This window comes from Molossus molossus, unplaced genomic scaffold, assembly GCF_014108415.1.
Source record: "Molossus molossus isolate mMolMol1 unplaced genomic scaffold, mMolMol1.p scaffold_m16_p_18, whole genome shotgun sequence".
Taxonomy (NCBI): Eukaryota; Metazoa; Chordata; class Mammalia; order Chiroptera; family Molossidae; genus Molossus; species Molossus molossus.
Window position 1 is genome coordinate 62886796 of NW_023425353.1, and position 27139 is coordinate 62913934.

Sequence of the window (27139 nt, forward strand, 5' to 3'; positions counted from 1 at the left end):
TAGCTTCTACTTTTCCAGCTAATTCTACCCTCACACTTCCAGAATAACCTTACTAAAATTAGCTATTTTACTTTCTTTGGTGGGGGGTTTCCGGTAAAAAGTGGAAGACCTACTAGACAAATTCAAAAAGAGCTGTAAGCACTAGCTATTTTACTTTCTTTTTTTTTATTTTTAATTTTTTTCTTTATTGATTTTTAGAGACAGGAAGGGAGAGGGAGAAAGGGACAAACATTGATGAGACAGGCCTCCTCCTGCATGCCCCGCACTGGGGATCGGGCCCACAACCTGGGCACGTGTCCTGACCAGGAATCGAACTGGCGACTTCTTGGTGCATGGGTCAACGCTCAACCACTGGGCCACACCAACTGGACTATTTTACTTTCTGAAACCGGTTATTTTACTCTCCTACTTAGAACTGTTAAAAAAAAAAAAAAGTTGGCCCTGGCCGGTTTGGCTCAGCGGTTGGAGCGTCGACCTGCGGTACAGAGAGACCCGGGTTCGGTTCCCGCTAAGGGCACGTACCTTGGTTGCAGTTTGTCCCCGGCCCTGGTTGGTTGTGCAGGTGGCAGCCACTCGATGTGTTCCTTTCACATCGATGTTTCTCTCTCTCTCTCTCTTCCTCTCTCTCCCTCCTGCTCTATCTGAACAAAAAATGGAAAAATGTCCTTGGGTGAGGATAAAAAAAAAAAGGTGATTACAAATAAAGGCAAAATCACCCTGGCCTTTTTGGTTCAGTGGTTACAGTGTGGGCCCGTGGACCAATGAGTCATGGGCTAGATTCCGGCCAAGGGCACTTACCTAGGTTGCAGTTCGTCCTCGGCCCTGGTCTGGGTCCTGCAGGAGGCAACCAATCCATGTAACCCTCTCACGCCATGTTTCTCTCTCTCTCTCCCTTCCTATCTGAAGATAAGTGGAAAAATATCCTCAGGTGAGGATTAAAAAACAAAAACAAATCTCTTAGTGTAGCAATGTCAACTTGATTCTATCTCCTCTAAAGCCTGTATACACATCCAACCCTCTGGTCATACTGTACTGCATATCCTCAGGATTTGCCCCTTGTTACATCGCGAATGTTTTCCACACGTGTTTTTTTTCTTCCTGATGTTCCAATCAGGAGTAAATTCCTTTTTCTGAACCCCTCTAACACTTTTTATTTCCTCTCCAGCATTTCTCACTTTTTATTTGCTTCACACAATGTTTTCATCTTCTCTAATAGGCACTAAAGCCCCTTGAGGACAGGATCTTTGTATCCTCTACACCTGCTTGGCAACTGTGCGGGGATCACACCACATACACCATACCCTGCTCACAGAGTAAGGTAATAATTACTTGAATGAATGATGTTCCATGCCCACCTCCCTCACCCTTCTGTCCAAGTACAAAGAAAGAAAATTGTAAGTACTTGTTGAACTTGTACAAGAATGACGGAATATGACACTGATTCTTCCTATATCCTGAATGGCTACATCTTAAAAGCATATTCTAGGTCTTTCCAGCTGTAAAATCCTGACTCAGCTTCAGAGGTACCCACACTGAGTTCTCTCCTTTTGAAGTTGGATTCCATGGAACTCACACAGGAGCCTCATCGAAAGGACTGCAGGACACAACAGGGACAATGAATGCCCTTTCTCATTTGAGAGGACGGGACGGGCGGCAGGACCTCCAGACCAGCCCCGAGCGTTGTTCATTTACAATGTGCCATCACGTTGATTTCATCTTCCTAAGAATCTCGTGAGGCCGAAGTTCTCACCTCCCCAAAGACACAGAAAATCGGAGAAGAGATGGAGCAGAGAAGAGGCGTGGCAACGAGCGGTGGCGGGGAAAGCAGGTGGAAGCCCGGAGCCCGAGCTGGATTTCGTTCCTGGCTGAGACCTGACACGGCCTGTTTCCTCACTCGCACCAGGGGCGCAGGGCCTGGGCCTCCATCCGCTCTCTCTCTGCCGGATGCTGCGGCGCGCGCGAGGCGCGGCGGGGTGCACCCCCTGCCACCCTACAGCTGCCCGCGCACCCACCCCTTCACGACTCTGCCGGAAGTCCCGCCCACGTCCGCCCGGCCGTCCCCCATTGGGCCCGGCGCCAGGGTCTCGCCGCGGGTTGGCCGCTCTCCGGCGTGAGCCTCGGGCGACCACTGCTAGCCCCAGAGGGGGACCCGCTCGAGATCCGCTGAGACGCGGGGTCGAACGCGGAGGCGGGACCGGAGTCTCCGGACCGAGTGCGCCGGGGCGGCCGGCGGGACTTCCGCCTCGGGACCCGGAAGTGGCCGCGCCACTGCTGGTGGGAGTTGTAGTCCGGCCGTGGTTGGGGGGGCCCGCGGCTCATGCGCGGTGCACCGAGGCTTGTTTCACATCTGTAACAACAGGTGAATTGGGCTTTTTATTCTCCCCTTTCGTGCCCCCTTAAGGAGCTTGCCGCGGCTGGGGATGATCGGCGCGAGGAGGGGTCCGAGTCCGACCGCCGGCTTGGCGGAGAGTGGGGCGGAGAAGCGGGCGGGCCCGAGGAGCAGGCCGGGCATCCTAGGCCTGCCCGGGAAGCCGGCCTGGCCGAGCCGTGGGCAGCCAGGCCTCGGCCTGCCGTTGCCATGGAGCCGGGGCGGGGGCGGGGGCCAGACAGGTCCGCCGGGGCAGGCTTGGTAGCCAGGGGCTCTGCGGGGGCCGCGAGAGAAGCTGCTTCATTGGCACAACGACGCCTCCGCCTCCGGGGATGCTCCGTTTCCCGAGGCAGGGCCTGGAGAAAGCCCCTAGAGTGCCCTGGGACCTTTGTTTGCCCCCCGTGCGGCCTGGACCGTTCATCCAAAGGGAGGTCTGGTGCAATCTGGCCCCCCTGGTTTGCCCCCTTTTGCATCGACCTTATCAATGGGGGAGGCCAAGGGGTGAGGTGTTCTTTGTTTGCTAGTGGTGCCTTGTCCCATTTCGCAGGGGAAGACCTCATGCATGTTGGGTTCTTTGTTTGCAGTGAACTGGAGTCTCAGGGGTCCACAGAACCCCTAAGCCAGGAGTATGGCGTCTTCACGCTGTCTAGCTAGTCCTCTTGTGGCAGCATTTGTCACCTTAATTGTGATTTTGCAAGGCAGAGATTGTCCCACTTTGCACCCCCAGTTCACAGAGGCTTGTCATACATTGTAGCAGGTGGACCGCAGATGGCCATTTGCGGACTCGCAATCCGTTTTTGGTTGCAATTTACGGTTCAGAGTAAATAAGACATTGTCTGATGGGTTCCTTTGCAGTTTCTTTGAAGGCACTAATCCCACTGTCATTGTGGGTGTTGACCACATCTTATAATTTACACTTACATCTTGGAGTTTTGGAGTTTCCAGGAAGCTTCCTTTGATATAGTTTTTAGGATTTAGGATAGTGCTCTTTATTCGGGTAGTTGTTTAAGGTGCAGCAAATACATTCTTTGCTGCATTTTTTTCAACCTGTGTAGAGTATCCCTTTATCTCCAAAAGATATTTACTCTCCATGTGTTTAACGTTTGTAGCTGTGGTCCAAAGTTTATCAGTTGGACGTTTCTTGCCCCTTTCAACTTTTAAAAATGTTATTATCAGGTGTTATTTCAAAGACTGACCCATGGGCCATCTAGGCAACAGCACTTAGAGAAGCAGTGTAGAATAAGTCAGGAAAGCTTGGGGGTTTAGTCCCTAACTAGATTTACATTCTGCCCTGAGGCAGCTGTGGGATCTTGGGCAAGTTGTGTAACCTCTGGGAAAGAATTCCTACCTCACTGGGTAGTTTCATAGATTAAGTGAGATAACGTCTATAAAAGTCCTTTGTAAACTATGAAAATGGTGTCCAACATCTAGTTATTTTCCCAAACTGGAAGAGCTGCTTTAGCTGCCTTAGGTGAACCTTAGTCATGATGGGAGCAGAACTCAAAACTGCAGGGCTGTGCTCTGGGCTTGGAGAAAATGCTTTCAGAACTACAGGCTCCTCTACTATGAGATCTCTTGCTTGGTACCTTAGAGGTGCTGATGTAGGGCAGCTCACAATTTGGTCAGTCTCGAGTGGGTCACAGCAGGTCCTGAAGTGAGGCCAGTGTGTCCAGCATGTGTGTTTCATGCCACTAACAAAACTTGTCCTTGTTGTTAGAGTTAGTAAATGAATTTCAATGATCCGGGGCAACTTTCTTTCCCCGAGGGAGCCACCTCTTTAGTGACCCAGCATTGTACTTCCCAGGAGGAGGCCCAGCCTCGTGATGAGGAATAGCAAGGAGAGGATTCAGCTCCAGTTCAAAAGCCTACAAAACCTGAGATTTTCACTGCTCTTGTAAGGTACGTTGATTCAGCCATGCACACAAAGCAATGGTGGGTCTCATGCTTAGCCACACTGTAAAGCAAAAGGCATGTATTCAATTCATTTGTGACTGTTTTGGAAGAAGGGTATCATTTTTAATTAGTCATTATAGAAGCTGTCTGTCCTTGAAACATCTCACAGTGACTCTAACCTGGAGTTAAGTAGTGTTTCATTGTACAAGAAAACTTGGTATAATGTTATTTTATTTATCTCTAAATTATTTAAGAGAAACTCTGAACCATAAGGGTTTCCAATAGGAAGGCAGCTTTCTTTTTTATCTCTATGAAATGTTCCAGAACTCTGTAAAATATCTCTAAGAAAAGATCCTATTTTGAGCCCTGGTTGGGTAGCTCAGTTGGTTAGAGTGTCATCCCAATACGCCAAGGTTTCGGGTTTAATCCCTGGTCGGGGCACATAGAAGAATCAACCAATGAATGCATAAATAAATGGAACAACAAATCAATGTTTCTCTCTGTCTCAAATCACTTAAAAAAAAAATTCTATCTTGAATATTATACTGTATTTCTTAGACTGATATTGGAATAGATGGTGTTATATGATTTATTATATGAGTTGGCACGGAGAAGATTAGGAACTTTTATTGTTGTTAATCCTCACTTGAGGATATTTTTTCCATTTATTTATTTATTTTAGAGAGAATAGAAGGGAGGGGGGGAGAGAGAGAGAGAGAGAGAAACAAAACATTGATGTGAGAGAGACACATCAATTGGTTGTCTCTGGCATATGCCCCAACCAGGGCCAGGGATAGAAGCTGCAACTTAGGTATGTGCCCTTGACCGGGAATCGAATCTGTGACCCTTAGGTGCATGGGCCAAGGTTGTAACTACTGAGCCGTACTCGCCAGGGTGGATCGGGGTTTTTTTAAAAATATGTTTTCATTGATTTTTTAGAGAGAGAGAAAGGAAGAGAGAGAGAGAAGCATTGATGTGAGTAAGAAGCATCATTTGGCTGCCTCCTGCACTCCCCCTACCGGGGATCGAGCCTGCAACCCAGACATGTGTTCTGACTGGGAATAGAACCAGGACCTCTCAGTCCCATGGGACAACACTCAGTCCACTGAGCTATACCGACCTGGTGGATCGGAGACTTCTTAAAAACAAAACCAGAATACTATTTACAAGCAAATTAACATTATTTCTTGACAAGAAAGTATTGTTTGTTAAATAATCATTTAGATGTTTAGATGATAGTCACGTTTTCTTTAAAGTTAGAATCTCAAATTATACCTTTTTTCTTTTTTTTTTTTTTGGATATAAGGAGTCTATGGAATGAAATTTCTTAAAGTAAATTGAATCATTGTTGATATTGTATTGAAGTTTTCTCTCTGAGCTACCATATCCTATCGGCTGAAATTTCCGGCATCTCTCGGGGAGAGGAGGTCATCAGGGCAGACCTGCTATGGATCTGAGAGATTCGGCCCCAGGTCAGCCCTCCACCCCCCACCACCCCATGATTTGAGAATGAGAGGGAACAGTGGTCAGGAACAGGAGTGTAGCCCCCATTAGACATTGACATTACCCTGATCTGCTAAAGCATTGTGTAGATGTTTTTAAATTAAGGCCATATAATATTACTGCACCAACCCAAGAATATTGCATTATTAAAGACATCTGTAATTCTGAGTTTGAGTATTTTTTACAAAATTGTTAAACCAGTGGTGTTATTTTTTTTTTTTAAGGCTTTAGGTAGATTCCTCAGTTAAATGCACTAACAAGTGAAATGCAACAAAATTTTTGCCAGCAGTTGAACTTATTCGTTATCTCATATAGACTCCTCCACAAAAAGCTTTCTTTTCTTTTTTTTTTTTCTTTATCCTCACCCGAGGACATTTTTCCATTTTTTTTGTTGTTGTTGTTCAGATAGAGTGGGAGGGAGAAAAAGAGAGAGAAACATCGACATGAAAGGGACACATCCAGTGGTTGCCACCCGCACAACCCAACCAGGGCCGGGGACTGCAACCGAGGTACGTGCCCTTAGCAGGAACCAAACCCAGGTCTCTGTGGACCACAGGCCGATGCTCTAACCACTGAGCAACCGGCCAGGGCTCAAAAAGCTTTTTCTTTTGAATCACTATACAGTTACTCTTCAATACTGTCAGTCACATCCCACTCCTAGAGCTTAACTAGGGTTTGTTGAAAGCCCAGTAACCCAGTTTGTCCTTAAGGAAATCCCATTTCCTGATGCCACACGAGAAAGAGGTACATATAGAATTTCACTTCCTCCTAGAAGTCCCAGGAAAATTGCAGGTATTCTGATGAAGTGGAAGTCTGTGTCTTTCATGAAACGCATTGCCTTCTGTTTAGCAGGGTTTAGGACAGACCCAAGAAGAAAGCTCTCAATTAGAAAGAAACAAAGATGTAATTACTCTAGAGTGGAGATGATCCTTCCATCCTTAGGATGGGGAGCAGCAGTTGGGGCTCTTTAATGAAGAGCTTCATTTTTCTCATCTTCAGGACAGTGCTCTCTGTGTTATTGAAGTCTTCTCTGTGGGTTCCTGGACCAGGAATATTAACCATTGCTTTTTGGACATCCTTCTTTTTAGGATTCCAGCTTTTCCTCCTGGCCAGAAATGTTCAGCCTGGACTCATTCAGAAAAGGTAAGAACGTGACTACTTGTGACCTCATGCCCGTCCTCCTTGTGGTGGACAGCTGTGAATGCAATGAAAACCCTCACCAGTGTATAGTCCTTGGATCACTTCTTTTTTTATCCCCACCCTGCATTTAGAGCGGGAGGGAGGAGAGGGGAGAGAGAGAGAGAAACATCAATGTGAGAGAGACATCAACTGGTTGCCACCCACATGACCCCAACCGGGGCCAGGGACAAACTGCAACCAAGGTATGTGCCCTTAGCGGGAACCGAACCCGGGACCCTCTGGTTCACGGGCCAACGCTCTAACTGCTGAGCCAAACTGGCCAGGGCCTTGGATCATTTCTTTGAGTGACTTTCCAGAATTCTTCCTCAGCGTTCCTTTTGCATGTACTCGTGACCCATGCCACCTCTCTTCAGGCCTTAGTATACATTTGCCACCCCATCCCCCCCAAAATGCCCTCTTCCATGTATTCACTGCTTATTGAAATCCTACCAATTTTCCTAGGCCCCTGTTTTGTACCATTCCTCCATGAACCTTTCTCGATTCTGACAACCAAATGCAATTTCTCCTCTCCAGCTTTCCTTGGCACTATACCTGTACTTTCTTGTGCTTAGTCTATCTGAATTCAATATTGCACCACTAGATTGGAAGCTCCCTGCAGCCAGGGCCTGTTGTGTGTTTTATCATCCATAGTACCTGGCATAGCATTTTGCACATGAGAAATCTCAGTAAATGCTGGTGGAAATGGACTGAGTTGTTTTATTACTGGTCAGAGAAGCTATGGCAAGTCTTGAAATCAGTGCCTTCCAGTAAATGGAGTGAGCGGGTTGTATAAGCAATGGCAGACTTGAGCCGTGGTAGGGCTTTTGGTAGCATTCAAGGGTTGCTTACGGGAAGTGATATAGGTGGTGAAGACTTCAAGGGCCAGATCCCCGAGGGCTTTGTATGTCTTAGACAGTCAGGGGACTTTTCTCCTTTAAGGGAATAAAGAGCAAAAGGCCTGTTGCCTATGTGGAAGCTTACTGTGAAGCTCTCGTCTGAGCATATTTTACAGATAAATGAGAACCATAACAGACCTTCCATAACTGTTGATTAAAGATATCTGTGCAGTTGTATCTCCTTTCCAAGTCATGTTCCTAGAGGCCTGGGAAACCTTGGCCAAGTGGTGCCCTGTGTAACCATTGAATGGAGCCAGAAGTGGGGCTGGATGTAGCAGGGCTTACAGCAGCCTCTTCCTGCCTCCTTGTTTGTTTTCAGCCACTCCATCTGTTTTCATATTGCATGAAAAACTTAATCTCTATCATCCTGGTTTTGTGGGTTACAAGGAAACGTTGAACTTGAGATTAGTGTGGACAGCACATTTGGAGCTGAAAATTGAGTACACTTAACTGCCTTCTGTTTACCTACTAATCAGTGGGCTTTGTTGCCTACATTATAGAAGTGGGAGAGAAATAGCTTCTCTCGAGGTGGGAGAGTCTCTGACTTAATAGCACTGATTTTGTAGAGATGGAGGCTGGATAACATCATAGTCCTTTTTCCCGTGTTATCTATCTCTCACATGATAGGAAGATGGTATCGAGCGAGAGGGTTTGGGACAAAATTCCTTTGTAGCTTTTGTGATTTGACTCTCTAGGCTGGAGATGGACTTGTTTGAGAGGCTTTCCATCAGGGTGGGTGACATTGTTAGCACTCAGTTTAGTGGAAGCCAGCGCAGCCTCACCGAGCAAAGCTCCGGACCCAGATACCTGTTCATGTCGAAGTTCTGCCCCTTGCTGAGCAGGCCTGAGCAGGTGACTGAGCCTTTCTGCCTCCATTCCCTCGCAGTTGAAGTGGGCCACAATCATAGGGTTGTTCCAAGGATCAGATGAGCTAATACATGTAAAGAGCTTAGAACAGGGCCTGACACCTGGTAAACTCGCCATCTGTGTTAGTAATTAAGTAGCTTCAGGACTTAGTACAGTCTCCTTTGGGGCCTTCCTTTCCACACAGGTAAGTGTTGTCTTCTAACCAACAATCACTTTATGCTTGGGAGTCTCAGGGGAAACCATTAATCACTGCCTTGAATATTTTCCTGAGGCAAACCTATCTTTTCTCAGTTACCTGACTATAAGGCTGACTGCCCTCTCTTGTCTTCTGATATCACTTGTGGTTTGCATCATGACCTGGCAAGTGGTCCTGTGTGGCGTTGTGACACTTATTGTTATATAGATAGTTCTTTATCTCTAAGGGAGTTTTTATGTTTCCTTGTTCCTTGTGACTATTACAGCTCCCCAGGGTGTTGTTACGAACCTTGAAAGGAAGTGTAATGTGGTGTGAGCCTTGGGGCTCCTGAGTCAGGCTGTCTGGGGTTTGAATCTGGTCCCCACTAACACTAGGAAAGTGTTAACTGAACTGATCGTGTTTCCCAGCTCGTCTTCAGGTATGGTGAAGATGAGGGATGATGTGTGAGACCCCTTGGCTGTGGTCTGGCCCCAGCCCCTAGTCGTAGGTTGGCAGGTCCTTGATAAATGTGAGCAGTTTGGTTTATTTGGAGTGCAGACTATAGCGGATGCTCTGCTGGAGGGCAGGGGGCCGGGCCTCAGCACGCAGCGCTGTGTGGCTGCTTGGCGGAGCATCTGCTGCACATGGGACCTTGCGGCAGAGACAGCTGTGTTTCAAGGTGCTTCCCAGTACTTAGGGGCTTATAGTCAGAGTGGCATGGGCCTTTGATGGTTCTGTTGGTGATGGCCATAGCAATTCCTGTGGCAACTCTCCTTCCTATTATGTAATTCCACCGAGCTGCCTACACCTCCCAGCCAGAATGCTTCTGTGCCTGGAAAGTGACCTGTTATTGCCTTTGCCAGCATCTTAACACAGGTTTCTTGTCTCTTGGCTAGAATGCACCAGAATCAGGCCACAGAGAGCAAGCTGAGTCTTGCTTCACAGGCAGCACGAACCTGAAAAACATTGGATCAACAGTGGGCAGAAGAGGGCTCAGTGATTTTTTGGGATTATAACAACTGCCCCAGTTACTGAAAATGCTTAATGAGATCTTCAATAATCATCAAATCGTTTCTTCTTTTTTTAATCTAGCATCCCTGGATATGAATAAGGACCCTCTTCAAACAGGAACGGAGAGGTTGAGCTGATCATTTCCAACCTTAGCTTCAGGCAGAGCTGGAATTATTTCCAAGATAAACCTTGATCCTAGGCATCCAAAAGCCCCTACAGGCATTTCTGCTGTAACACTACATGTGTTTTCTGCAAAGTCACACACCTGTAATACTATAAGAGGGCCTGTGGGGAAAACAGTTGAGGCAATACAACCACAACTTTATGACCAGAGTAGGACAAACATGATCACTGGTGCCTGGGAAGATGCTATGGACCACCGAGGCAGGCAGCTCAGTGGATGCTAAAAGGTACAAAGAGCATTGTTATGAGAACAGAGTGGGCAGTGGCTGAGGCAGTGCAGGTAGACTCAGCCCGCGGCACTGTGTGGAGGAGTGTGTGCCGCTGGGAGTGTGGGGGAGGAGGGCCTGACTGCAAATACTTGCTCTTTTTCCCCAGCATTTTATTTTATTTTTTATATGTTTTTATTGATTTTTTTAGAGAGAGTGGGAAGGAGAGAGAGAGAGAAACTGATGCGAGAGAAAAATCTATCAGCTGCCTCCTGCACGCCCCCTACAGGGGATCGAGCCTGCAACCAGGGCATTTGCCCTGACTGGGAATTGAACTGGGACCTCTCAGTCCTTGGGATGATGCTCATTCCACTGAGCCACACTGGCCAGGCCATTTTAATTTTGGAAAAATATGGCTGAAAGGGCTTTTACTATTCCTGCTGAAAACTATAATTCTACTCCTGCTTTTTCAGTTCCCTTGCCTTGGAAAAATTACACTTGAACCAAGGGTTCTCATGTTTTGCTGATTTCATCACTGCATACCAACCGGAGAGGAACTAATTTGCATTATAGAAATGGGCATCATTGTAGCAGAACAGGTTGTTTGTCAGGTGTGGAGGGTAGTGTGTCCCTGCTCCTCTCTTGCCTTATATTAAACCAAAACCAGTGGGGCAAAGAGAGCAAAGAGCTCCTGCACCTTTTGCCCCAGACCACTGAGTCTCTTGACGTTTTCACCATTTAGTGGCTTAGTGGTTTTTATCAATGTTTTTTAGAGAGAGGGGTAGGGAGAGGGAGAGAGAGAGGGAAATATCGATGAGAGAGAAACATCGACTGCTGCTTCCTGCATGCCCCCCTCCTGGGATTAAGCCTGCAACCTGGACATGTGCCCTGACCAGAAATCGAACCAGTGACCTCCTGGTGCATGGGTCAATGCTCAACCACTGAACCACTCCAGCCAGGCCATTTAGCAGTTTTTAAAGACCTCCAACTGCCTTGGCTGGTTTGGCTCAGCAGTTTGAGTGTCGGCCCGCGGACCAATGAGTCGTGGGTTCGATTCTGGCCAAGGACACGGCATGTACCTTGGTTGGGATTCGTCCCTGGCCCTGGTTGAGGTCATGCGGGCGGCAGCTACTTGATGTGTCCCTTTCATGTTAATGTTTCTCTCTCTCTCTCTCCCTCTCTCCCTCCTACTCTATCTGAACAAAAATGGAAAAATGGCCCTGGCCAGTTTGGCTCAGTGGCTGAGCGTTGGCCTGCAGACCAGAGAGTCCCGGGTTCAGTTCCCGCTAGGGGCATATACCACAAAAAAAAAAAGAAAAAAGGAAAAATGTTCTGGGGTGAGATAAAAATAAAAAAATAAATAAAGACCTTCAATCTGCCTGGCTGGTGTGGCTCAGTGGTTGAGCATTGACCCATGCACTAAGAGGTCGCCAGTTTTATTCCCTGTCACGGCACATGCCCAGGTTGTGAGCCAAAACCCCAGTGGGGGCCATGCAAGAGGCGGCCAATCAGTGTTCTCTCATATCAATGTTTCTATCTCTCCCTCCCTCCCTCTCTGTTTCTCTCTCTTCTGAAGTCAATAAAGAAAAAAAAAATTAGCCCTGGCCAGTTTGGCTCAGCGGTTAGAGCGTCGGCCTGCGGTCCGGAGAGACCCGGGTTCGGTTCCCGCTAAGGGCACGTACTTTGGTTGCAGTTTGTCCCCGGCCCTGGTTGGTCGTGCGGGTGGCAGCCACTCGATGTGTCCCTTCACGTCGATGTTTCTCTCTCTCCCTCTCACTCTATCTGTATAAAAGATGGAAAAATATCCTTGGGTGAGGATAAAAAAAATAAATTAATTAAATAAAATAAAGACCGTCTACCTTCTTACCCTTCTCAGTAGGGTCTTAACTTTAGTTCATGTATATCAAATTTTTAGAACTTCTTAAAATGTACTCCAAAGGTCACTTGATTAGCAGTATTTAGTCTCCAAATGAGTGGAGATATTTGGAATGGCAAACCATTAACTTTTAGCAAGAGGGAGGAGGCTGGTAAGTGTAGATCTGGTCTTGGCTCTCAGGGAGGACCCCAGCCATCAGTTGACCTCTCTTGCCCAGTTCTTAGAGTAATCTAAGATCTGGTGGCTGACGTGGTCTTCTGGAGAATCCATAGCAGATTCAGGGTTGACTACCGTAGTGGACGATGGGTAGGTGGAGAAACCCAGAAGATTTACATGGAACATTGCCTTTTGGTTTTCAACTGCTGTGCTGTCTGATCCTTACAACGGAAGACCAGGGAGAAGTACATGGGATGGGTGTTAAACTCAGAGGGTGGCCAAGGGAACAGGAAGAGTGGAGGGCTTCTTTGAGAGCCCAGCAGGGATCTCTACAAGGCTGTCATCCATCACATCTATAAAAGACAATCGCCTTCTGTCTGTGTGGCATTGGTGACACTGCTTCTCAGAACCTGTGGCTGGCTCTATATACCATCCAGCAACCCTGCTGCTCAGAGCCCCTCACAGATGCTCTGGGGTGAGTCAGTCCTAGTGTCTATAAATGAGGGGAGGGAATGTGCCACCCTGATGCCCTCTCTCTTTCCCCAGATCGGGCCCAGCACAGGCAGCGTCAGTGCAAACTTCCCCCACCCCGCCTTCCACCCATGTGTGTCAACCCTGCCCCTGGAGGGACCATCTCTCGAGGTAAGGGAGGAGCCTTGCCTCCAGCACCAGCCTGGCCCAGGTCTGTGGGAGGTGGGCAGCAGCGGGAGCCCGGGTGCCAGGACCATGGGCCTCTGGAAAGTGAGGAAGAGTGGGGTTAGCAGAGCAGCTGAAACCCTTGGGTGAGATCATTTGGAAAGGTTGGGTTATTTCATAATCCTTGGCCACTTGGCTTTGACCCAAGGTCTCATTGGGCCTCCTTGTCTGAGCAGGAATGAAGCCCGGGCTCAGGCCAGATGTTGAGCAGCAGCCTGGAGGATCTGGAGGGTTTAGCTCTCCTAGGAAGTCCTTGGCTTAGGTGGCCTAGAAAGTGCAGGGTGCTCATAGCAGGGCCAGAGCAGAGAACCCCAGCTTGACCCAGTGCCCTCCCTCTTGGAGAGCTTGGGGATGCCTGGCAAATAATTTCCCCAGCATGTCAAAGCACTTTACTGACAGGAAAATCTGCCTCTCGGTTCATGTGGCAAGGTAGAGGAGAATGTCAGAGCTCCCAGACAGGTGAAGCTCATCTCAGGTCCCACTGACACCTATGGGCTGGCCTAGTAATAGGACCTGGGAAGCACCTCTGCCTGTGAGTATCTCCTTTCTCGCCTTAGACTGAGCTCTTTTCCGGGTTTGCTAAGACCAGTGCTCCTGGTGGCCTCAGTCTTGTCCCGACAGCGGCCCTTCTCTGCCTCAGTGCCTGCCTGCTCACACCCCAACCCAGGTGCCTAGTGGCGGAACACCGCTTCAGGTCACGGAGTCTTTGCCTCATGTGGAGACAGCATGTCTACTTTAGGCTCTGTCTGTAAAGTGCTTTGAAGGTCAAGAGCTCAGGAAGTGTGTGGGGAGCACAAAGCTCCCCGGTTTCTCAGCACACGCGGCTGCCGTGTTCCCGAGCGGTTTGCACGTGCGCTGCGCTCCTGACCATGGACAGCGGTATAGAAATAAGTACTTCCGGCCCCTCTGACCAGTTGACTTAGGTATTTAAGAAATACCACCCCCTACCGTTGCCAAAACAAGAGTTGATTGCCCTTTTTTTTTTTCTTTCTTAAAATGCCCTGTAACTCGAAAAGGCTGAACGTTAACATTTCCAACATGGCAGGTGAGTGGCTCTGAGAGTGTCACATGTGCTTTGGCTGAGCTTAAAGGTGGTCAGTTGGGACCAAGTAGGCCGCATGGGCAGGCCCTGCCTCCTTGAGCACACGCAGAGGAGAAGGTCGCTGCCCTGGGGAGGGGCAGCTGCTCCTTGGGGGGGCCCAGCAGGCCCCACTCTGTCTTCCCCTGAGGAGCACAGACCCCGAGCCTGAGTGTCACCTCACATCTGCACCCCGGAAGGCACCTGTGGGTGTATGCATTTCTGCCCCGTCTCTCCCCACTCCTCTCTCGCTCTCTGCTTCTTCATCACAGAAGCAACAGACTTCTTAGTCCACATATGACCTTTTTGCCATGTTTTCTGATTCCCTAGAGGCTTCGCTGGTGCCTTTCCCCTTAGGAAGGAAGGATGTGGCAGAAACAGTCTCTCTAGTGCTCTAATAGGAAAACAGCGCTCAGAAAATCGTGGGCACTTGAATAGGTTTCAGTGCCCATCAGCGTCAGATTTATCACCTTCTCTCCCAGTCTGCCCCCTACTCTACTGCCAACCTCTGACCAAGGCTGCTTTCCAAGGTAAAGGGTAAATAAACAAAGAAACTCACTTCTAAGCCTCCCCTGCAAATCTTCCTGACCCCTCAGATCCGAGACGTAGAGCACTAGAAAGCAACCCGGGCTAAGACTCCTGGCAGGAGCCTGGCCGTCGCAGGCCTGGTCTTTCCCGTCCATTCTCATACAGATGTGTCCCCTCCTCCTGTGCCTCACACAGGTGAACAAGAAAGCCATGCGGATGGGTAGGGTGGTCAGGGTGGCCACCTAGCCCCTGTAGGTTCCCTTACATTTCATGTTGTTAACCAAGTGGACCATTTCTTGCCATTTTGACCATCTATAAAATATCTAACTCTGGTTGAGTCAGTTGGTAGGCATTGGATGAGACTCCTGGTTTCTTCAGTTGTTGGTGGTCCCTCTCACTTCCCTCCAGAAAGTCTCTGGTCTGCTCAAAGTCTGGACTATCTTAGGCTTCCTCCCGTTGGTTTTTCCTGGGGCCTCCAGAGTTTAGGATCGGAAGACATCCTCCTGTGTATTCAGCGGGCCCTTTACACTTTGATTCCGTGCTGCGGGAACATTTGATACCAGATGATATGCTTGATCCAGAAGTTAATGGAGAGATCTCTGAGCCAGTAACCCTTTCTTTTTGCAGAACTTCCCTTCTTCACAAGCAGAGGAGTCAGTACTCCCTCTCCAAAGAATGGAGAGTGGAGGAGGAGGCTTCATGTTGGTGGAAAGGGGGGGATGGGCATGCTATATCCTCTCTTTTCTTTTTTTTTTGTAGAAAAGCAAGCAGTAATTTATTGGCCACAGCCAAAACAAACTTAGAAGAGTGAAACAAGGAAGGGCATAGAAAGAGCAACAGGAGAGCCTAGACTGGGCTGCCTTGGCTCACTGAGAATTCAGAGAAAAGGGGCCCTTGGAGACAGGTTCCAAGGGTTTAGCCCGGGATGAGCTGCCGCTGCCCTAGTTGCAAGTCTCGTGGGATCCTTTGGAGTTTAGGAGATACCTGCCTGTGGGGGAAGTAGGGGGGGAGAGAATGGCAGGGGTGTGCTCCCCTGGGGGAGAGCATGCCCATCCTCTCTATCTCTTTTTTCATTTTATTTTAGTTTTTTAATGTCTTTAAAACACAAGCTTTATTATTATTATCATTTTCTTTATTGATTTTCAGAGAGAGGAAGGGAGAGGGAGAGAAAGATATAAACATCGATGAGAGAAAACATCAATTGGTCGTCTCCAGCATGCTCCCTGACTGGGGGCTTTGGCCCACAACCTGGGCATGTGCCCTGACCGGGAATCGAACTGGTGACCTCTTGGTGCACGGGTCAGCACTCAACCACTGAGCCGCACGGGCGGGGCTCTTTTTTTTTTGTTAATCCTTACTTGAGGATATTTTTTCCATTGATTTTTAGATAAAGTGGGAGGGAGGAGAGAGAGAGAGAGATGTGAGAGACATATCAATTGTTTGCCTCCTGCACAACCCCGACTGGGGCTGGGGATCAAACCTGCAACCCAGGTACATGCCTTTGATTGGGAATCGAACCACAACTCTTTGGTCTGCAGGCTGACACTCTAACCACTGAGCAAAACTGGCCAGGGCCATCCTCTCTTTCTTTAAGGTCCCAAAGAAGGAGTTGGCAAGCTTTCTTTAAGGGTCAGAGATTAAATATTCTAGGCTTTGCAGGCCATTTGGTTTCTCATGCAGCTATTTACTGCCACTATAGCATGAAAGCGTAATAGATAATACATAAAGAAATGAGCATGACTATGCTCCAGTAAAACTTTACTTATAAAAACAGGCAGTGGGCGGATTTGATCTGCAGGCTATCGTTAGGCAGCCCCTGTTCTAGACCAAGGGGGAGACGATCACAGAACCAGAAGTGTTACAAGAGCTGTTCTAAGAGTTGTCCTCATTTTACAAGAGGCAGTGAGGTTTGTAGATGTGAAATATTTGCTCAAGGTGACACCAGCTGTTGTAGCCCAGATGAAGTAAGTGAAATAGGAAAAGGGAACAGGGAGCTCCCTGAGAACCAACTAGTTTTTTGGTTCCCTTGATGCTTTTTTTTTTAAGATAAAATTTCAAACAGATGTTTGAAATATGTTTTCTAAAATAGAGAAAATAGTATAATGAACTCTCATGTATCTGTTACCCAGCTTGAACAATTAACAACTCATGGCCAGTGCCTTTACTTTGGCCTCTTGGGAAGCAGATCCATGAAACCAGAGCATTTCCACTGTAGCCTGCATAAGTGGCCGTCTGAACAGACTGCTTCCTGAGCACCATGATGGGCTCAGGCCCTGCTTTCCAGATGTGGGCTTTCTGTCTAGGCTGTTGTCTCCTTCAGCTTTCAGACACCACAGTTTTCAAAATTTGGCCTCAGCTCCTCCTGCCACTAGCATATTTGGTAAGCTTCTGGATTCTTTTGAGGGAATTTGGGCTGCTAACAACCCTTGAAAACTACTGAAACTGGGTGGATGCTTCAGCTTTTGGCAAATTAAAGTGCCACTTGGCCAAATTCAAAGCTGTTGAAGAATTATGTTGTTCCCCAAGGGTCTTGCCATCCCAATGTGGGTGATCTGGGTAGGGGGGTTTGATATAGATGGTGGTGTCCCCTTGTGCGGTCAGATTGCTGCCAAGGCTGCCTTTTGCCCCTTTCCCGGTAAAAACCCACTGAGAGGGGAATGGAGGAGTGGGAATTGAATCTGCCCCATCCTGCCTGCGTCTGTCTCAGATCTCAGAGGGCAGGGTCTTCTCTAACAGAGCACTCTGCAAAGCTGCCTTCCAAACATTCCCATTTTATCCTAACCACAGCCATGCCAAATGATAGACAAGTTGGTTCTGATTTTCCTAATTGATGACATTGCCCACGGTTCTTAGTTGGCAAGTGGTAGAGGTGGGACTAAGTCCAAGTATTAGCACTCAAATCCCATGTTCTTGTCATAGGCCAGCAGTTCTCACAGTGTTGGGAACTTATTAAAAATGCAGGTTCTCAGGCTCCACTCCAGACCAAATGAATAAGAAACTGGGGGTGGCTCCTAGCAATGTTTTAATAAACTCTCCAGGGGGTCACCAGTGTCAGATCTAGAATTAAAAAACAAACAAAATCCTCTCTCCCAGCTTGCCCCCAACTGCCCTGCCAGCCTCTGACCAAGACCTTCCAAGTGACTGAGCCCCCCCCCCCCCCCCGCCTCCACTTGCACTCATTGTCACAGCCCCGACCTGCAAAATTAAGTCTGATTCCCAGTTGACTCAAAGCCCTGCTCCCCATTGCGGTGACAGGCGGAAGAGGAATGAGCCTGGCTGGAATCCAGGCATAGTCGTTTGGAAACAGAATCCCATCTGGCTTTCAAACAAGAAAGGGAGGGCAGCTTCACACTCTCACTGCTGGACCAGCTCAGTTTTGGGCACAGTGCCCAAGTCGGGTATTTTTCACCCCTGACTCCATCCCTGGGGAATAAATGTGGCCTGCTTATGTTCAAGAGGTTTTCCCTGCTCTGGCTCCAGATTCTTCCCCAGGTTTACTTTGTAAGCCATTCTGTGAGATGGGAGGCCTGGAGTGCAAGCCAATTGCCAGGGCATGGGAGAACAATAGGTAGGACCAGGAGGACACTTAATTTCCTTGGATGAATATTGAGCTAAGGCCTGCACAGTTTCCCAGAAAATCTTATTCCCTCTTCCTGCCTCAGATGCCAATGACGAGTCTGTGCGGGTGATTTCTGCGGGGTTCGAGTCCGGGGCTCACGGGTGCACTGGAGCCCGGGGCACCGGAGGCCCTGGGCTGCGGGAGGCAGGAGCCAGGCAGCTAGCTGGGGCAGTTTCCGCTCCGCCCCGGGTCCTCCTGTCCAGCAGAGGGCGCGCGGGCCGCTTGCTCCCGTCCTGCGCTGTCCCAGCCCCGCTCCCGGACCGCGGGGGCCGGCGGGAGCGCCATGGCGGCCGCCAGGAGGTTCATGGCCCTGGCTGCCGGCGTCTCTCCGCGTCTTCGGCCAACCGGTCCCCGTGCTGCCGGGCGACAGGGACGCTCGCGCAGCTTCTCATCGGGCTGCGCCCGCTCCGACCGCACTAAGGAGGCTGTGGAGGCCGAGGCAGGGGTGGCCCCCTGTGGGCCCGCGGAAGGCGACGGAAGCATGGTGAACGGTGAGGGCAGTGGCGAGGGCGGCCGGGCCGTGACGCCCATGACTCCTTGGGGTGGCCGAGCTGGGGCGCGGGCGGGGTCAGGCCTAGCGGGCTGGGCGCCCTCTGATAGGGAACGAGACCGCCGTCCGCGGGGCAGCCTGCTGTTACACAGCTCAGTGTGGCCCAGACCCGGGCGGACTCCCGGAGCGCCTGCACCTGGTAAGAGTCGGTGAGGCGCGGCCCCTCGAGGCTGTGGGAGAGAACAGGTAAACGTCCAACTCGTGCCAGGATGGGTGGGCGAGGATTAGAGCATCCAGGATAAGCACATCCTCACCAGTGCGGGAAGGAGCCCAAAAGACATTTGGGAATTCGGGATCTCAAATAAGAGATAGAATGATTGCTGTAGCGGACCCAGCACTGTGCCCCCGGAAAAGTGCAGGGATTGAAACGGGTGACAGCATCCCTGCCTATCAAGGATGGACAGAGAGAGCTGGGCTCTGCATGCCCTCTAGAGCTGGAGGGGGCACCAGTGCACCTCGGTGTTTATACCCGTGGGTCGGGTGGGCTACTTAACGTTGGGTCCCTCTTTGTGGGACCAAAACCCTTTTGAGTCTACTTAGTACAGTTTCTTGACTGCTTGATTATTGGTTCCTTTTCAAGTTGTCATTTAGAGGGAGCCAGAGCCAGACAGAATCCTCTCACTTGGCCAGTTGACACAGGAGTCTGCCCCAAGGAAGCAGTCTCAACCCAGGCAGCATTAGAACTGGAGGAGGTTTTTCAGAGTATGGAACCTTCCCAACATCATTACCATTCTCAAGTGCCCTGTGGGGATCAGGGTGTCTGTCCAGTGCTGTGAAAAAACTCCCAGGGTGATTTATGATTGACTCATGCAGGTGCACATTTGTCTGTAACCCCTATGAAGCTCCTTTTTGGAGCTGGTTTAAAATTTAATGTAATGCCAGAGACTGTGGGTAGAGAATGAAAAGGCTTCCCATCTCTTCTGCTGGTCTCTGACCATGGGTTTCTTGAAAGGCTACTCTAATACTTTGGGGTCCTTCCTAATATTTTTGGCTGCTCCCCCAAGCTTCTTCCTCTGGCTAAGCCCAGTATCTGGCCAAGTTGCCTCTAGGTGGACATCTCACTTATTTGTGCATTCAGATTAATCCAATTATCTCTCAGTGTCTGGTCCCTCCTGCTACCACTTGACTCCAGTGAAGTTGGGGAAGGAATAGCTTGCTTATGCCTCAGCTCCAGAGGTCTCTGATCGACATTTCTATGCATAACCTGACTCTTGAGAGGCCTTCTGCAGGGTGCCGAGGTACAGCTGAGAGCTGGGGCCTGGTATTCAGACTCGGGGGCCAATTCTTTTTATCTTAGGAAGGGCCTTGCATTGTCATGATCTCCAGGTTGTGTGTGTGGTGGATTTTTGTTTTGTTTTTTTTTTTTGTTTAGTGCCTTCTTCCAGATATCAGAATAGGGGTTTGTTGCCATCTGGGCTTCTGTAGTTGGCGCATTAAATGAGGAGCTTGGGTGGGAGGAGGATGCTGGCTGGTTCCCCTGTGGTATGTAGGTCTTTGGCCTTTCTCCTTCAGGAGAGGGTTGTGGCAAGTGGGTCTAGCCCCACTTTTCCTTGTAAACCCTGAAGCCATCCCTGCCTCCTTTCCTAAGATGCACCTGAGTGGTTTGGGGTCACGAGCCAACAGCCTCAGCATCCAGCCCAGGATTGCCTTATACACACCTCATGGAGTTTTTAAAAGAAAAAGAACAGCTATAATGTTTTTGTTCTTATTTTCTTAGCTTCTAGGGACCTATTAAAAGAGTTCCCACAGCCCAAAAACCTTCTCAACAGCGTGATCGGAAGAGCCCTTGGCATCTCACATGCAAAAGACAAACTGGTCTACGTGCACACAAATGGACCGAAGAAAAAGGTAACTCACTGGTGGTGGGGGACATGTCGGTCTGACTCTCAGGACAAAGACTGGCTGCTGCTTTTCTCCCTCAGATTGCTTTGTCAAGGAGGCCATTTCTGAGTTGAAAATTGTCAGGAGACAATCTCAGAGCAAAGTTAGGTTTGAAGAAGAGCCTGGATTAGGGAATGGGAACACAGGGCAGGTGAGGCGAGGAGTTCTCAACTTTTGTAACACAGGCCTCTGCATTGATGCCTGATTTTGGTCCCCTGTCACTAACTGGGACTGTGGAGGGTTGATGTTGATGATGGAATTCCTGCCCCTAGAGTCTTGTAGGCCCTAGGACCTACTGAAGCATGCAGGTAAACCATTCTGAATGAAGATTTTTAACAATAAAGATGGGTCTCATCTTGCCATCTGACCAGAACACGGCACTTTGAAGAGACAGAGCAGCCTGAGGTGGGACGAATGGCTTGAGGGTGGGAGAGTTAGAGCCTCACGTGGGGTTCATGGCAGGGGTGGGTCTGTCCTGCGCTCAGCTCAGCTGGCTGTGCTTGATTCTCCTTGTGATCTGCAATGACTTTGCAGTCTGGAGAGGCAAGGGTCCTGATCCTCTCTTCTCTTCCCCAGAAAGTCACCCTCCACATAAAGTGGCCTAAGACTGTGGAGGTAGAAGGCTACGGCAGCAAGAAGATCGATGCCGAGCGGCAGGCTGCAGCTGCGGCCTGCCAGCTGTTCAAGGTGACCCTCCCCTGGCGAAAGCCCTGCAGTCCTCCCTCCTGGGAAACTCCTTGCCCCATGCTCTGATGTTCTTTCAGGGAGAGGTTCAGAGGATATTCCACCACTTACCTGTCTTGAGCCCTTCCGGCCCTGTGGTTCCTTGCTTGCTGTTTAGTCAACTAGGGAATGGATTCCCCTCTGTAGTTATTTACTTTTTGTGGTTTCAAAAACCGCAGAGAGGAACTGTATGAAAAACACTCCCTTTGTGCAGCACCCTGGATATGCTTCCACTTTGGTTTCTGTTTTTCTTTTCCCATTATTTCATATGGGTGTTTTTGTATAGCCAGATAGTCCTCTCTTATAATGGAAGCATGGTGGTCACGTCTCTCACTTCCCAATGGTTGGACATGGGTTGCCTTCAATGGTGCTGAGCTTGGACATTAATTCTTCCCTACCTGGATGTTTGAAAACACTTTAAACCCAGCCTGTATGCTGCAAGTCACGATCACATCCTCCCAGCCATTCCTCTATTCCCTACCTATGCTTATAACCATTTTTTTTGGTTTGTATGTTGTTGTTTTTATTTTTTTCTTTCTTTCTTGATTTTAGAGAGGAAGGGAGAGGGAGAGAGAGAGAGATAGAAACATAGATGAGAGAGAACACCGACTGGCCACTTTCTGCATGCCCCCCACTGGGGACCAGGCTCACAACCTGGGCATGTGCCCTGACCAGGAATCGAACCATTGACCTCTTGGTGCATGTGTCAATGCTCAACCACTGAGCCAGCTCAACCACTGAACAGCCGGGCTGTTGTTGTTTTTAAAATATATTTTAAAATATTTTTTCTTTATTGATTTTAGACAGAGAGGGAGAGAGAGATAGAAACATCGATGAGCCCTGGCTGGTTTGGCTCAGCGGTTAGAGCGTCGGCCTGCGGTCCTGAGAGACCCGGGTTCGGTTCCCGCTAAGGGCGTGTACCTCGGTTGCAGTTTGTCCCCGGCCCTGGTCAGTCGTGCGGGTGGCAGCCACTCGATGTGTTCCTTTCACATCGATGTTTCTCTCTCTCTCTCTGTTCCTCTCTCTCCCTCCCACTCTACCTGAACAAAAAAAATGGGAAAATGTCCTCGGGTGAGGATAAAAAAAAAAGAAACATTGATGAAAGAGACTGATTGGCTGCCTCCTGCATGCCCCCAACTGAGGATTTGGCCCACAACCTGGGCATGTTCCCTGACCAGGAATCGAACCGATGACCTCTTGGTGATGGGTTGTCGCTCAACCAGTTAGCCAAACCGGCCAGGCAGTTTGTATGTTTAATTGTGGTAAAATACACAAAATTTAAAATTGACCATCTTCACCATTTTTAAGCATACAGATCAGTAATGTTAAGCACAGTCACGTTGTTGTGCAACCAGTCTCCAGGACTTTTTCATCTCCGCAAAACTGAAACTCTGTACCCATTAAACAGCAACGCCCCGTTCCTTCTCACCTCAGGCCTGGCAACCACCATTCTGCTTTCTGTTTCTGGGAGTTTCACTAACTCACATAAGTGGAGTAGTCATACAATATTTGTCTTTTTGTGACTGGCCTTTTCCATTTAGCATAATGTCTTCAGGGTTCATCGATGTTGTAGCATATGTCAGAATTCCCTCCTCCCTAAGGTGGAAGCATTCCATTGTGTGGATAGACCACATCCTGCTTATCAATTCATCCATCAGTGGACAGTTAGGTTGCTTCTACCTTTTGGCTACTGTGAATAGTGATGCTTTGAGCATGGATGTACGAATATCTCTCTGAGATTCTTCTTTCCATTCCCAGAAGTTGAATTGCTGAGTCATATGGTAATTCTATTATTAATTTTTTGAGAAACCACCATACTGTTTTCCACAGTGGCTGCACCATTCTCCATTCTCACCATCAATCTACAAGGTTCTAGTTTTTCCGCATTCTTACCAATGCTTCTTTTCTTTTCTTTTTTTAATAGTGCCATCCCAGTGAGTGTGAGGTGGTATCTCACTGTGGCTTTGATTTGCATTTCTCTTACAACTAAAGATGTTGAGCATCTTTTCATGTGCTTCGTGGACATTTACTTATCTTCTTTGGAGAAATGTCTAGTCATTTGACTATTGTTTAATTGGGTTGTTTGTGGAGTTTTTTGTTGCTGAGTTATAGGAGTGCTTTATATATTCTGGACTTGGGGCCGTTTTATTCCCTACTAGCTGTACCCACGGTTCTTCAGCTCTCCCCTTTTACCCCCCACAACCAGCTGTGTTCATTAAGTGTCGCCCTCGTGCTTGGGGCCAGGTGCTAGTAGCACAAAGTTCACTGGGTGCTCTCAGACGGCCCGGGAGGCGCCCCAGGAGGAAAGACGTGCGCTTCAGCCTCCCGACTGGAGCAGGCGTGTTCTTGTTGAAGTTTTCCAGGCACCAGGGCACTCCAGACACGGGGTCCTGAGGCGTAAGACCAGTATGTATGAGTAGCTGAGAGGAGTGTGCACATGGGTCCGAGGGCCCGGCAGTAGTGTGAACTGGTGGGCGGAGCCAGAAGACTTAAGTCCTTAGATGTCACAGGTAGGAATTCTGATTTGATTCTATGGATGCCAAGTCTGCTGATGATAATTGATAGAATGGCATGGCCACGTTTGCCTTTAGGAACTGTCACCAACAGCAGTGGGAACAGGCAGGACTGTAGACAGGGACACTGGATAGCGAGGATGGCAGTAGCAGCAGTTGGAGGTTTGTTCGTGTGGTATTTAGAAGTTGAAAAGTCTGTAACTGGCCTTGGCCAATTTTGCTCAGTGGTTAGAGCATCAACCTGCGGACTGAAGGTCTTGGGTTTGATTTCGAGTCAAGGGCATGTACCTGGGTTGCAGGTTCCATCCCCGGCCCTGGTCAGTGTCATGTGGGAGGCAACCAATCGATGTCTCTCTCACATCGATGACTCTCTCTCTCTGACTCCTCCCCTCCTTTCTACTCTATCTAAGAATAAATGGAAAAATATCCTCAGATAAAGATTAACAAAGATAGCCCTGGCCAGTTTGGCTCAGCGGTTAGAACATCGGCCTGCGGTACGGAGAGACCCGGGTTCGGTTCCCGCTAAGGGCACGTACTTCGGTTGCAGTTTGTCCCCGGCCCTGGTTGGTCGTGCGGGTGGCAGCCACTCGATGTGTCCCTTTCACGTCGATGTTTCTCTCTCTCTCTCTCCCTCCCTCCCACTCTATCTGTACAAAAGGTGGAAAAATGTCCTCAGGTGAGGATTAAAAAAAAAAAAAAAAAAAAAAAAAAAAGATTAACAAAGATATATAATAAAATTGTATAAAAGAAAAGATGTCCTGGCCAGTTTGGCTCAGTGGTTAGAGTGTCGGCCTGTGGACTAGAGGGTTGTGGGTTCGATTCCCGGTCAAGGGCACGTACCTTGGGTTGGGTTCGATTCCCTGGCCCTGGTTGGAGTCACGCAGGAGGCAGCCAATTGATGTGTCTCTCTCAAGTCAATGTTTCTCTCTCTCCCTTCCTCCCTTCCACCCTATCTAAAATCATTGGGAAAGTATCCTTGGGTGAAGATTAACAACAGCAAAAAAAGACCATGACTGGTCAGGTAGGAAGAGGGAGGAGGGGATTGGTGGAAAAGCATGAGCCTCCAGGGCAGCTCTGGAAGGGAAGCGGATTGGGTTGGGCGCTCCGGAGGGAACAGCAGCAAGCAGGAGAGACATTCCAGGAGCCTCACCACGAGCAGCAGTGAGTGAAAAGTGCGCGTTTTGCTGGGAAGGCCCAGGTGGGGTGAGGGTGCAGTATTGGCTCTGTGGAATCACATACACCCTGGGATGTCTGTGAAGTGCTCTGCTCCCCTCCCTCCGTCACAGAGCCCTGCTGTTCTGCATCTGTTTGTCTGCATGAACTTCAGGAACAACTTGCCAAGCCCAAGAAGCCTCTCCAGACTTTGATTGGAATCTTGTTACTTTCATGAATGTAGGTTTTTGTGTTACCATCTAGGAACATGTGTCTCCGAGTTTAGGTCCTTTTGCCACGTTTTGTACTTAAATACTCTGCTCCTTGTTCTAGCTTCTCACTTACATTTAGTTTCTTAGACCTGGTCGCCTGCATTTCTGTTCTGCCTCTTAGATTCTGAGCTTCTTGAGGGCAGGGACCAGGTCTCATCTCCTGCCGATGCTCAGGGTGGCCGGCATGTTGCTTTGTACATGCCAGAGACTCAGCAAATATTCTCTTTGGTGTTCTGTCTAGAAAACAGTGATCCTATAATACATCCTAAAATAATATTTTTGTATAGTTTTTAAAATGTTGCAGGTTACTTTTAGAATATATTCCCAGCATAGGATTCTTTTTTATTTTTCCTGAGGCACGTACCTCCGTCACTTCACCCTGGTTTTGATCCTGTTGGGTGATTCTGGCACACACCCCGCCCCATTCCTTACTGGTGTAGGGAAGTCCTCTGAGGGTTCTCGCAGACCACAGGCTTCTTGTCAGAAGGTACATCTGTTTTATGGTGTGGGCTACATAAGTCCAACTTGCCATATTCACTGAGGCTTCTTAGATCACGGAGTGAATGTGTCTGTTGTCTTGTAGGGTTTGTGGTTTGTTTGCTTTCATCTTTTGTCCAATAGGCATGAGAATTTCACTTGGCATTTTCATCTGTAAAAGCCAGACATTTTTAGTGTTCTCTCAATGCCCAGTTCTGGACTAGGGCCTGAGGTGAATACAAGGTGGAAAAGTGTGGCTCCTACCTGAGGAACTTAGGGTTTAACTGGGCAAGTTCCAGGCAGGTTGAGGGGTACAGATGCCATGGACCCTCATGATGCCCCTTTCCCCCCAGGGCTGGGGTCTGCTGGGTCCCCGGAATGAGCTGTTTGATGCAGCCAAATACCGAGTGCTAGCCGACCGCTTTGGCTCTCCGGCTGATAGCTGGTGGCGCCCAGAACCCACCATGCCACCCACTTCCTGGCGGCAGCTGAATCCCGAGAGCATCCGGCCAGGAGGACCTGGAGTCCTATCCCGCTCCTTGGGCCGAGAGGAAGAGGAAGATGAGGAGGAAGAGCTAGAAGAGGGGACCATTGATGTCACCGACTTTCTGTCCATAACTCAGCAGGACACCCCACTCAGGTACAGCTGGAGGCAGGGGATGCAGGGGAAGCTGGCCACACCTTGACGTGGATATGGGGGAGATGTTCCCTGGGAACCTTCTCTGAGATGGGAGGGCCTTTGCCCCATGTATCCACCTGTGTGCCCCGTTATTCATTGATATGTCTGCCCAGGCTTGGGGGAGCCCACTGTGGTCTTGTACTGTGTGGCTGGGCTTTTGCAATATGGCAGCATGGCCCGTCGCTCCAGTGCACACTCAGCCCCTCAGAGGCCTAGCACCCACTCCGCCTGCCCCCTGCCCTCTGATGTGTGTGGGGGACTGAAGGAGCATCAGTCGTGCTGTGTGTCTGTGAGGGTCTTGGCCAGCAGAGATGCCCTGCCTGCCATCTTATGCCTCCTGGCTGCCTGCTGCAACCACCTACTCTCCTGCCCCTGGGGTCCCAGAGTATGAGGGGAATTGGCCCTGGGAAGGGATAGAGCTTTTTCACTTACACTTTTGGTTCTTCCAGGGGGGGTTCTCTTGAAATGACAGACGATGACAGTGCTATTAGGGCTCTGACCCAGTTTCCACTTCCCAAGAATTTACTGGCTAAGGTGATTCAGATAGCAACATCGTCCTCCACAGCTAAGGTGAGTTGGGTCTCCCAGAAGTGTGGGTGGCTTGGTCATGTCTGGTTTTCCTCAAGACCAGGTAGGATGGGAACTATAGGTGTTTGGG

At 49.1% G+C, this 27139-nt stretch overlaps 1 protein-coding gene and 1 non-coding gene across 6 annotated transcripts in view; one reads left to right on the forward strand and one right to left on the reverse strand.

Annotated features, from left to right (window-relative positions):
* Positions 1-82: 82 nt before the first annotated feature.
* Positions 83-144, reverse strand: LOC118633636. The gene has a single exon (XR_004960197.1). It is a non-coding gene; the product is annotated as a U7 small nuclear RNA (small nuclear RNA).
* Positions 145-2297: 2153 nt separating this feature from the next.
* Positions 2298-27139, forward strand: part of DHX30 (DExH-box helicase 30) — a 31934-nt gene continuing 7092 nt past the window's right edge. For 2 of the 5 annotated variants that reach the window (XM_036266591.1, XM_036266596.1), the window contains exons 1-5: positions 18518-18725; positions 20502-20632; positions 21242-21352; positions 26156-26442; positions 26931-27051. In XM_036266591.1, the coding sequence (XP_036122484.1) occupies positions 18518-18725; positions 20502-20632; positions 21242-21352; positions 26156-26442; positions 26931-27051 (858 nt within the window). Of the gene's footprint in view, positions 2360-4172; positions 4268-5626; positions 5734-6852; positions 6908-12859; positions 12956-14025; positions 14055-18517; positions 18726-20501; positions 20633-21241; positions 21353-26155; positions 26443-26930; positions 27052-27139 lie in introns of those variants that run through there. The other 3 variants (XM_036266592.1, XM_036266595.1, XM_036266593.1) reach the window with 3 other exon arrangements.